Raw genomic sequence first — 12,740 nt, forward strand, 5'->3', positions numbered from 1 at the left:
TTGATGACATTAATTCTAAGAGAAAAAAATGAATCAAGAAGATCTGGAAAGACCTAAGGTACTTTAAATTTGGAAAGCTTGTAATTATAAAAGGTAAATCAGTGTAACTTTCCGATGCTATAATAATAAATAATGAGAAAATATCAACATGTCCTATAACTTGATAGTGTATTTTATATTCCTATTTGTTTCCATCACAACAGTGATTAGTAGTCACATTATTCTCCCCATGTGAACAAAAGTTCCCAGAAAAAAATTTATCTTAAAACTGAACACTTGGGGCTAAAGAGATGGTTCTATGGTTAAGAGCACTGGCTGCTCTTGCAGTGGACCCTGGTTCATTTTCCAGCACCCATATGGCAACTAACAACCTTTCATAATGCCAGTTCCAAGGGAGCCCAAGCCCTTTTCTGACCTCTATGGGCATTGCACGACACAGATGTACTTACATGCAGGCAATACACTCATACACGTAAAATGAAAATAATATATAAATTTAAAAAAAAAAGCTGAAAATTCTAGAAGACTGATCACTTGATTGGAACTTGAGTGATTGCAGAGAGTTTGGGATGTTGCAGGTTGAGAGTCTAATTACCAGGCCCCTAAATAGTCACTCATTGCCCACCTTTGTTTCTGATTTAGCATTCTGTGACTAACAGATAAAAAACGTTTTGGAATTTATTAACCTAGCAGACCACCAGCTTCCACCAACCAAAAGGCTGAGTGCCATCAGATAATATCTGAGGCCTACAGCTGAGATTTTTCTTTTGTTGTGACCACGTACGTACTGTTTCCACCAATGCATTTAAAAAGTGTTTTCGTTTATGACTTTTCCTTGATCTGTTTGTATAAAAACTTCATGAAATTGTTACCACATTGGAACGTGGAATTTTGGGTAACCTAAATATGTATTCCTGGCCATGGTCACTCATATTTGGCTCCATAATAAAGTATGTCTTATCCCCTTTGAGTGAGAGTTGTGATTTTGTGTTGACACCTGGAATAATTAAAATAGAATAACAACAGCTGTTTCTCTTTTGTCTCCCTCCAATAATAAACTACCAAAGCTATGGTTATAGTTTTGGATCATAGATTCTGTTTGGAATAAATCACAATAGCATAGCATTTGGAGGAACATGCAGATCTCTATAGGAGCAGAAACTTCATATTTCAATCCAACATAGGGGACATTTAGGGGGCAGAAGTTTAAGATGAAAGACATAGTCACTTACAAACACACAGGTTATGACCAGCAGAGGAAACGCTTGTGCAAATTTACAAAGCAATAAACCAAAACACTGTAAGTTTTCTATAAGGACAAGGGGTAAACTTGTCCAGGGGAGGTATTGAAGCTAGAAATACAGGAACCAGACAACACCTGTGGTTTGAACCCCACCTTGACAATGGGGTATGTTCACTAAAGCGGGTCATGGATAGGATGCCAAGTCTTCCCACACTGCCCCCAGACAAAGAATTTTAGGACACCAGTTTGATTATCACAGATGAATATTCATTATGTCTCTCTCAGTGTGTACAGTCTTTTGAAAGAGTATATATTCACAATGGGAAATTTTCTATTGGAGAGTATACCATTTAATTGTGACTAATTAAATACAGCCTTGGGTTCCATGACATAAACAGGAATGTCAGTCATTTTATGATAACTTTACTAAAGCTGCTGGGGACAGGGGGAGCTTTCATGTATAGCAGAAGTACTATACTCATGCAAGGATTAAATAAATATTTACTCGTTAATTAACTAAGTATGAGATAACTAACATATACCACTAGAGTAAATAAGATCTTAAAAAATCTTATGACGTTTTTAAGCCTTTGACTTTTGTCTGTATATTTGATCTTAGCAAAGCCCCAAACAAACAAGAATCTAACCATGGACCCTTTCTCCTGTCATTCTGAGCCTGAAGACACATTACTGAAATGTCATAACTGATACATAATCATTTTAAACTGGCTTTGTGAGTCAATATTCTTTAAATTTATGAACCGAAGTTGCCAAACTCAAAAAATAATATGGAAAATGCCCCTGATTCTGCTTGTCACTGTTAATGTTAATCATGCTAATATTCCACTGCTGCTGGGTGTGTCATTCTACAACACATAATATATGCTTTTATTTTGGTAAATTTTAAATAGCATCTTCCTCCTGAAGGAAATACTAAAAGCAAAACCTCAGGACTCTTCAATTCACTCATCAACTTGATTTGAAGGATTAATTTCCCTGTAGAACACAGCAAGTATCATTATCCTGTGGATAACATGACATTACCTAGGCAGGTAGAAAGAAGGTGTGTGGGTTTTAGTCTATGCAGGCCCCAACTGACGTTTGACCACAGATTATAAAATGATCTTTTAGCATCCAACCCATTGTCTTTAAGTAAAAACAACAGTGCAGTGAGGAACCATGAACCCTCTGCCACTGGGAAGACTTGGCCCTCATTCTAAGTATGAGGCTTTGTTTCCTGGAGTGGAATGCATTTCTCTCAAGTAAAAGCCCTTTACTGTGCTAATCATTGTGCACAGCAGCTTGCTTAGCAGAGGAATCTGCATTAGGAAATGAACAGGCTGAGGATTCTTAACACTTATTCATTAAATAAGATAGCAATCACCACCAGAGGTTTGCTTGAAGTTTTAGTTACTTGTGGTCAACTGCAGCCCCCAAATACTAAAAGAAACATTCGGAAGAAACAAGTCCAGAGCTTTAAATCGCAGGCTCTTCTGAGGAGCACAATGACGTCTTGCATCTTTCCTCTTTTCCTGCCTGGACACCACTCACCCGTTCCCCTGGGTAATCGCTCTGCCCAAGCAGCACCCTCTCTTCATTCATGTAATGGCATCTGCGCAGTTATCACTCACCCTTGCAGGGCCCCTGTGTTCAAATAACTCTTATTTTACATAATAATGGCCATAGGGCTGCTGAGAATTTTCCCTAGAATATTGCTGCACTTACTCCATTTCATCATCGTTACTGTCTTACTGAGCCTCACTCAGATATTAAGCTTTATTGTAATGTATGTATATAGTAAGAAAACAGCACGGATGGATGCGGTTTGTATCATATAAATAAAAACATCAGCAGTAAACTTTGTGACTGAGGTTTCACTAGTTCACTGGAGTTCTTGTTGCATATCATCCAAAAATAAGAGGGGGTAGTACTGCAATCCACAAACTCCTAATTCATGTGTAATAAAATTGGCACAACACTACTTTGAAGGAAACAGTTAAATATAAAATAAATTAAATATTTAAAGCTTTTAATGAAAATTTAAATGAAAATAAAAGATATCTTTGTTCTTGCAATCAACATCTTTAATATTGATTGTAAATAAATATAATAATTTTCCACTAGAGTAACTAGGGATCTGATGTGGAATTACCTTCTCTCCGCAGGTGGGGCGTTGTCTGAGGCCTGTACTGTGAGAGCGTACGTCCTCCCCACGACCAGTTCCACCCCTGGCGCGATGCTCACCAGCCCTGTGGTCCTGTTGATCACGAAGTCTCCCTGGGCCCCCATAAGGATTTCGTAGGAGACCTCCCCATTTGAGCCTTCATCAGCATCGACTGCAGTCAACTGAAATTGAAAATTGTAACACAAATTTTGTTGGGATTCAGCTTTTCAGAGCTGTGCCACTTCCCTCAAACACAAACTACTGCTTTCAAAGATGAATTCCTCCTGTAGTTCTTGGTGTGTATATATGTATCTATTGTTTTCTTAATCCCAACCTTCTGTGTTCTACTGAAGCACTGAACAGATCACAGCAGGGTCAAGAATTTGCTGTTTTTGTTTTTTCTTGTGACCTTATTATGTTAAGGAACAAAGTTTTGGGATCTTGAAGATCAACTTTATTCTAATGTAATAAAAAGTGAACATCTTAACAGAAAATCCAATATCCTTATAGGAAACCTGTTTTTTATCTACCTTATCTCCTGGTCTTTACACGTGAACACATATCACTGAGGTCTGAGGCCAGGAAAATTGCAGATGGCAACGCTCGCTTTATCCCTGTCATTGTCCCCAGGTTTTCAGAGTTTCCGTTCACAGTGGTTCCCCGCCTCACAACCTTTCCCCACTGGCTTATGATAAACTGATAAGGTCCATAGTACAATAAATAATTTCCTTCTAAGAAAAGGGAATGCATGCAGAGTCTCTGAGATGATACCACATAAGCATGTGTATATCAGATATGTACACAGCTCAAAATCACTTTCAGGCAACTGTGTCTATAATCTGTGAGAGAAAAATTATTGTTAATTCCATAAAGCTACAAAAAACAGATATTGGTTTCATTGTGTTAAATAAGGTTCCCTAACTTCTGGATGGATAAACATTCACAACAGGAAAATAAAGCACAATGAATCAGTAGGAAGGCATGCATTTCACAGCATTAGCAAAATCCTCTTTTCACTGCTTCAGAATTGTCTGTGGAGAGGGTTAGAAAGTATCCTCACCCTACCCATTAGTGAGAGCCAAGGTTTGCTTCTGAGTAAAGAAAGTGCATGCCTGTAAGGAGTTAACCCATGTGAATCCCATTTTATCTTTCCATACATATTGCTAATTCTTACCCTTCATGTCTACAAAGTCCTAATTCTTCAAAGTTCAGAACCCTTTGGGGCTTTAGTGAATTATGCTGCATATTGTTTGAGAAAATGTGAATGTGCACATTTACCTTAAAACTTCAACTCATTTTGAGAGACAGTATTAATGAAGGGTTCAGTTAGAGGTACACATTTAATATTCCCCCAAAATGCAAACCAATTCTTCATGTACCCGTCCATGACTAAGGACGGGTGGTGCATATTCTAATCTTACATTTTTACATTTATTTATTTAATGTGTGTATATGTGCGTACACACATGCCATAGTGCTCTTGTGGAGATCAGGGACAGTTTTCAGGGGCTGGTTCAGTTTCTTTCCTTCCACCACATGGGTTCTGAGATCAAATTCAGATTGTCAACCTTGGCAGCAAGTGCCTTTACCCATGAGCCATCTTGCTGGTCCTATAATTCTATTTTAATTATCCACTGCACTTACAGAGATAATGAGCACAGAAATAGCAACAACAAATATAGAGAAGACAAAAGGAAAATGAGAGATAAGCTCAGGATTTTGAGTCCAGAGGTTGGTATTTGAGGTAGACAGATGTGACTGCCACAAGGAAAGATATTTTCTGAAAAGATTTTGAGACTTGTAGGCATGACAGATATAGACCTTCTGGCAAAGGAGAAGGAAAGTATTTGTGGAAACAGTCATATGAATGATATATATTTGGGGAGAACTGTTCCCATCACACAAATTCTGATCATTTGTATAGATAAAATTAGAACATCAGTGGTTAGGGGTTGGAGAGGAGATATCAGTTTTGATTACAGTAAATCATTTACACAAAATGTCTTAGGAAATCTCAATTAAAATTTAGCTCAAATTGGATTCAGTATTAACATTCTTCCTGGGAATTAAATTGGCTAAAGGGATTTAATGATAAATGGCAGTGCATCCAGTTAAAAAGAGGAGTTGGGGAGTGTGCTTTGGGGATGTAGGTATTATGGCCAGTCTTATTTAACATTTTCATAAATGAGGTTCAAAGGGAGGCAGGGCTGATGGATGATAATTAAGATGAGAAAAGAGCCCATCTGGGAAATGTTGTAAATATGAAACAGGGATGCAGAGCACAGGGAGCAGAAACACCCCTAAAACTGCAGCCAGCCGACCACAGACAAGCTAACACTGAGCACTACAACCAGCTCCTCAGAAACTAGCAGCAGATGAGAAGTTTCACAAATAAAGTCTATGTTCAGGAGAAACGAACAGTTTTATATGATCCTTTCAGTCTCTTCGTTCTGAACAATAAGATAATGGGTTAAAATCAACATAATTTTGCACAAATCCTTATTTGAAGAAATTATCAGTAATCCAAGATTAGACAGTGGGGCGGACATGACACCTTTGAGTACCTAATCAACACCATCCTGCTTGAACCTGAAAACCCAATTCATTTCTTTCAAATTCTCACAATAATTTGCAGTATATGCATGCTGCTGCAGTTCACAGTGTGGTACTTAATAGAGATTCAGATGACAACTTGACAGCTAAACTATTAAATCCCATCCAACCCCCTGACTTTGTGCCCCAAATCCATGAGGTGAGAGTACACAAAACACAAGTCCAGCAGAGGTTGGGGGTTAAACTGCCTCCTAAATTAACAGGGGCTGGGAAAATGGCTGATGTACAGGACGAGGCTAAAGAATCACAACCCCATGATGAAATTAAAATTAAATCTACTTGCTAATACCTTAAACATTTTGAAATCTAAGTGATAAATATAGAACTTATTACTTTTCCCATGATATTTTACAGTTCTTTCATGAAGCTTAACCTTACACTCCCACAATCTTCTGAATTTCAAAATGTGCATATTCCAGCCGGTTTCAGCCATCTCTCACTCTTGCAAAATAGAAAATCTGATTTGCCTTCTATTCCTATGTCTAGAAGCCATTTACCTCTGTCTTCAACTGATATTTGCTGGTTCTAAGAAATGAGAAATATGGTTTTAAGAGAAAGAAAAAATGATGTAAAGAAAAGTGAATTAAGTAAACATTTGATCTCTCATCTCATGTAGGACACAGGGGTAGAGTAAAATCCATATGGAGGGGCTGGAGAGATGACTCAGTGATTAAGAGCATATACTGCTCAAGAAAGGGAATCAAGTTAGGTCCCCACATGGGGGCTTAACAATCACCTTTAACTCCAACACCAGAGGATCGAATTCCCTCTTCAGGCCTCCACAGACATCTGCAGACATATTCACATAACACATGCAGATAAGTGCAGACACATAATTTAAAAAAAATACACCTTTAAAAAACAGCTATATGGAATGAAATGAGTGTGAAATAGCATTTACATTGAAACAAATGGATTTCCACTGGATGTGAATTATGACTTAACTGAGGACAGACATCTGTTTTGATCACTGACTCTGTTGTCAGTGCATCCTGAACTTTTGCACCCAGTGAAAACACCCATCACCCACTGAGTGGTTTGTTTAGCCATTCCCCATTCATGTCCATGTTTGGGTGGGGCTGACAGCTCTAGACTAGATAGGCTGACTAGACCTCAGTAGATGAACTTACACTGAGGAATGTATGGGACAGTAACTTGACACAATAGATCCTAACACAAAGGACAGAATGTGTGAATTCCAGTGGGGGGGTATGGGAGGGTGCCAGTGGGGATGGTATGAAGATGACTAAGATGTTATGTATGAAATACAGAAAAAAATGAAAATAAATAAACTAATTGAATTTGAAAGTATGTTACTTTAAGTATATAAATTCTAAGTTTTGTAGAAAAAGAGTTTTATGAATGGTTATGAGGCAATTAGCATAAGGAGCAGTTTAATAATTGGGACTCTACTTAGTCTGGGTCAGGCACAACCCTCCCCCTTTCTAGCAGTGCCCGTGGAAGCACAGTTCTTCTACCTGCACATACTGTGCTCACACACCCCTCTCTAAACAAGTATCTAGCAACTTCAGCCCCACCTGTACCGGTCTACAAGCACACCTCTTGCTGAAGATGGGGTAAGTTTCTTCTCCCTTAAGAACAGATTCTATTCACTCATGTTCTCCATATGTTCTGGTAGGTGATCAGAAAGGCTGATCAGGCTGCACTATTTGGGGGTGATGCACAATAAGACAAAGCCGTGTCTCCAAGTGAACTCTCAGGGAGAATCCCTTATCTAGCATATTCTGCCTCTGCATACTTAGATATGTATATTATTAAAATCAGATACATTATGGGAAGGGATATGGGCAGTACAGAAATGACCTAATATACCAACCAAAATATAGGAACACCCAAACTACTCCCCCAACACCAAACTTCTTTGTTTGAACCCCACGGAAGGAAGCCCCAAACAGCAGGTGAGCCTTGAGTTTCTTCACTCATGTGGCCCATTCTCTTTGTCTACACAGATCTTCTCCACTGCTTTGCTTTACTCGGTTTTCTTGCTGCTTTCACGAATCAATATGGGATTTTATTTCAATTCCCTTAACAAGAGGCCAAGCACACAGCAACACCCCATTCTGAGCCCAACCACCCATAACAGTGTATCAGTTATGCTTCTTAGTTCATGTTATGGCACCTGTGTAGGATTTTATGCATGAGATCTTAGTATGTAGTAAATGTGATCATGCAATAGCTGTCTGTGGTTAATTATTCATTACAATGGGTAGAATGTCTTAATATGAAGATGGTAGGTTTATTTTATAGAGAAATTATAAGATATTTAATGAGTGATAGGTAGAAATGAAATGGCAAGTTTTTCTGTGTAATAATTTTATGTTTATAAATTACAGTTATTTACATTTTAAGTCCAACACTTAAAAATTATTGTTAATTTTTTTTCATGTGTTTATGTATGTGCATGACTGTCGGTATACTACATGCATGCAGGTGCCTAGAGAGACCAGAAGAGTATGTCACATACCCTGGACAGAGGCAGCTCCTGGTGTAGGTGCTGGGAGCTGATCTTAGTGCCTCTGTAAGAGCAGTGGTTGCTCTTAACCACTAAGTCATTTCTACAGCCCTGATATCGAATATACTTCCTAGGATAATTTTTAAAACTCTGTTATTCAAGTTGACTCTTACAATCAGGTAGACAGGAAATAAAAGAGCCATTTGGGTAAAATTTGGTAATATTTAGAATCATACTAGATCATTAATGGTTAATTTTGGGTCTTCTTACAATGAAGTTAATTTGCAAAACAGAAATCCGAGTTTAGATAATTCTGAAATATATCTCATAATTTTCATGAGAAAGAATTATAGATGCATGCTATAAAACAGCATTCATTTCAGGGGTGGCATGAGCTCTGCAAAGGTCTCAAGTGATGTGGATGAATCCGAAGGAAACCAAAAGGTGCAAGTTCATAAATAGCACAAGGTTCTGTATTTAGAGGAATTTGCTGTCAGATGAGAAAGGATTTTATTTTTTTTAATTTAATTTAATTTTATGTTTATGAGTGTTTTGCCTGCATGTATGTAAGGGCACCAGTGCCATGCGAAGCCTGCAGAGGCCAAAGGAGGGCATTAGATCCCCTAGAACTATAGTTATGGATGGCTGTTAGCAACCACGTGGGTGCTGGGAACCAAACTTGGGTCCTCTGGAAGTGCAGCCAGTGCTTTACTGCTGAACCATCTCTCCAGTCCTGAGAGACAATTATTAAAAAAAATAAATTTATTTGGTCACTTTGTGACAAATATAATTGCAAAATGAACATAATAAACTGCAAACAGGAGATAAAGTAGACATGGAATTTGTTTGGGCATAGGGTACAGTCCAAACATGATCTGAGACATGACACTATTCTAGGAAAAAGGCAGGGCCAGGAGAGGAATGTTGACTCAAGAATGAAGCACCATGTGTCCTGTGCTGTATAAATGACATTTTAGTCAATGCTGTGCAGCTGAAAATGTTTTTATAACATTATAATGGAGCTGTGAAGGCTGTAGAGGATGAACCATCAGAACGCTGTTACAACACAGAGCATCACTACAGTTGAGGTGATGCAGGGTGAACACATCTCAGTACGGTCCTGTACAGCACACCTTGTTCATGAATGCCCAGGAGGTTGACACCCATTTCTTTTGCATATAATTTCTCATCAGTCTCATTTTTAGATTTTGTTACTCAGTGCTTCACACTTGACAGCCACATTCTCATGTGTGTATCTGTGTCCAGAGGCCACATCACACGCCTGCCCTTTGTTATTTAGGCTCTGTCTTGGGCGCTCCATTATATTTGCACAATGACAGCATCTAAAGATACACTTCTCAGGGCACTCCTCTGCCAAGAAGCCACACATGACAGTGCAGAAACCTTCAGGGAGGCTGACCCTGAACTGGACAGACTAGCTCACAATGAATCTGCAGAACGGCCAGCGGCAGAGGTGGAATTTCTTATGACAGTAGAAGCTGAAATCACTGAGCCATAGCTCAAGAAGGAAAAGATTAGTTCCTACTGCATAACAATATCTTGAGGGCTCTGCACTGTTTTCTCCTATGTAGCTGTTTTTTTTTAAAATATTTTATTATTTTTATTTTATGTGTATGAATGTATTGCCTGAATGCATGTGTGTGCACCCATGTCGTGCAATGCTTCGGAGGTCAGAAGAGGGCTCCGGATTCCCCTGGAACCGGAGTTAAGGACGGTTCATAGCCATGATGTGGGTGCTGGGAATCGAACCCGGGTCTGCTGGAAGAGCAGTCAGTGCTCTTAACCGCTGAGCCATCTCTCCAGCCCCTGTAGTTGATTTTCAGGTTTAGAGTTGGAAGGAGGCTGACATGATTTTAGTTAGCTGAGAAGGTCGCTATTGGTAAACAATGGAAGTGAATTATTTTAAGGGTTCTTTTTAAATTTTTTACATTTATTTATGGTTTTGGGGTGGGCGTGGGGAAATGGACATGCCTTGATATGCTTCTAGGAATCAGAGGCCAACACTCTGGAGTCTGTTCTCTCCTTCTGTTATGCCCACATAGGTTATCCTGGGTATCTAATTCAGGTTATCACACTTGGTGGCAAGTCCCTTTACATGTTGAGCCATTTCACTGGTCCTTAAGGATTTTGTGAATGATTATGACTGAACTTTGCTGATCTCCAAAATATGGACCAGAACTTGGCACACCTGATTTAGATACCAGAGTATATGTAGAGACAGAAAAGCTTTGAGTGAAAACATGAATAATAATCAAAAAAGAATGAAACCCTTTTATTTTTTGTGTACAAACAAGCTATTTTCATAACATAGCTGTCTGCTCTGATAAAAAAGTTTTTTTTCCAAACTATAAAGACACAAATTTAGAATTCTTAATGATAAAATTGTTCTGCTTTACAGATCTCATCTTCTAAATAATGGTTTACTAAGAGAGGCAGTCTACTGGAATGCTACTATAAGGCAATCTACAGGATATTCTGTATTCTCTCTTTCAATGGATTTCTCTAAGAACCCTAAAAGAAGAGAGAAAGCTGGGGCAGGTTCCCTGTGTTCACCGAGGAAAGAGATACTCTGCTGTCCTCCGAATTTCACACTTCACTGAGCTCTCTAATTTGAATTTTGACTACAGCAGACAGACAAAAAGGGAGAAAGATTGCACTGTGCCCCTGCTTGTTTCCCAGCATATCATGCGATTACTCCTTTTCTGTGTTTTGCATTTTAATACAAAAGATTTGACTATTTTTTCCATTGTTTCCCTGTTTGATGTGTATATGAGAAAACAAGAAAAATAATTCTTCAAGAATAAAGTCACAGAGTTGCACTTACATTAAAGAATTTCTGATGTTTTGATTTTCTCAGATGGTAGTTCCTTTGTTTTAATTTAACAGCAAGATTTTGTACATCAACATATGATCATTGTACAATTTTATTAGGAAAATATATTACTGCCTAGTATAAAGTTCAGAGTCACAAAATGAATATACATGCATTGAAGTTATATCAAAACATGGAATTTTCATTTTTAAAACCCATATAATGTATAATTGACTCATAAAATTACTTGTTTCAATTGCATCAGTAAAATGACACCACCCTCCGCTGATGCAGGACTGTTTAGTAGGCTTTATTATCTCTCTACATTTCATCACAGGACTACCTTACTTCAAAATCCTGTTTCTCCCTTTGCATCTGGACCAGTCACTGCCTCCCAACTGAAATTGATCTTTTATAGCAAAGAAGAACCTATGAGAGATAAAAGTTCAAGTGAGTTGTTGTATCAGATAACCCCTTTTCCAAAAGATGTGTGAAAAAAAAAATCCCTGGCAGCTGAGGCAAAGCAGAGAATGGAACCTCTTGTGAAAACCTGTGACCCCAGGAGTCATTTTGGGGGTATATAAGGGAAGCTGGGGGTGAAATGGGGGTAGATATGATGATTTTCACTATTTACCTGCATTAAACTCTCAAAAAATAAAGAAAATTTAAAAACAATAAATATAGATACCATTAAAGGAAAAGGAAACTATGACATTTGTTAAAATAGCAAGGAAAATTTTACTCAGGTTCTCAGGATAATTGTCAAAACTTGTTCAATCAGGGAGAGCTGCTCAACTCCACTCCAGAGAAAGTCAAGTGGGGACTTAGAACTGAAGAGGGGAGAGGGGAAAGATGGAAAACTGTTAACAGGAGCCATCAAAGGTGGAGTTATTGACCAGACATAAAGGGCATGAGACTAAAAACTTGATTAGACTTGGAGGGAGAAAGTCTAAGTAACAGCAGGATTCTCACTAAAGCTTGTCTAGACAGGCCAAAGCAGGGCACAGGGATCAAATCAGCGGAAAATAGTGTCAGAAAATCCGATGAAGATTTGGTCCAGCCAAGAGTCTTCATGGATATCCAGGAGCTCAAGGGTCCCAAACAGTGTAAACACAAAAGTTTATGTACTTTGTTGGCTGAGAAAAATAAAGAAAATGCCTTGAAAGCAAGAGGAGTTAGGCTCAGTTTACAGAAGGAAGTAACGCGGGATTCGTGCAGCATCTTTTCACTCACAATAGAGGCCAGAGGCAAACCTATTCAAAGTCTTAGGTAAAAGTAGAAATCAATACTTCCTTTTACCCAATGTACTCTACCCTGAAAAATACCCTTCAAATTAAAAACAAGGAGACATTTAAACAATATGTGTAATCAATCATGCCAATAAAGTAAAGCACAGTAACTAATAATAATTTCA

At 38.4% G+C, this 12,740-nt stretch overlaps 1 protein-coding gene across 7 annotated transcripts in view; it reads right to left on the reverse strand.

Annotated features, from left to right (window-relative positions):
• LOC103729463 (protocadherin-15) overlaps positions 1–12,740 on the reverse strand; it is a 1,150,197-nt gene that overhangs the window by 108,369 nt on the left and 1,029,088 nt on the right. For all 7 annotated transcript variants that reach the window (XM_029560656.1, XM_029560654.1, XM_029560663.1 and 4 more), the window contains one exon: positions 3,396–3,589. In XM_029560656.1, coding sequence (XP_029416516.1) covers positions 3,396–3,589 — 194 coding nt within the window. The remainder of the gene's footprint in view (positions 1–3,395; positions 3,590–12,740) is intronic.

Source organism: Nannospalax galili, unplaced genomic scaffold (genome assembly GCF_000622305.1).
Source record: "Nannospalax galili isolate Female #2095 unplaced genomic scaffold, S.galili_v1.0 scaffold70, whole genome shotgun sequence".
NCBI lineage: Eukaryota > Metazoa > Chordata > Mammalia > Rodentia > Spalacidae > Nannospalax > Nannospalax galili.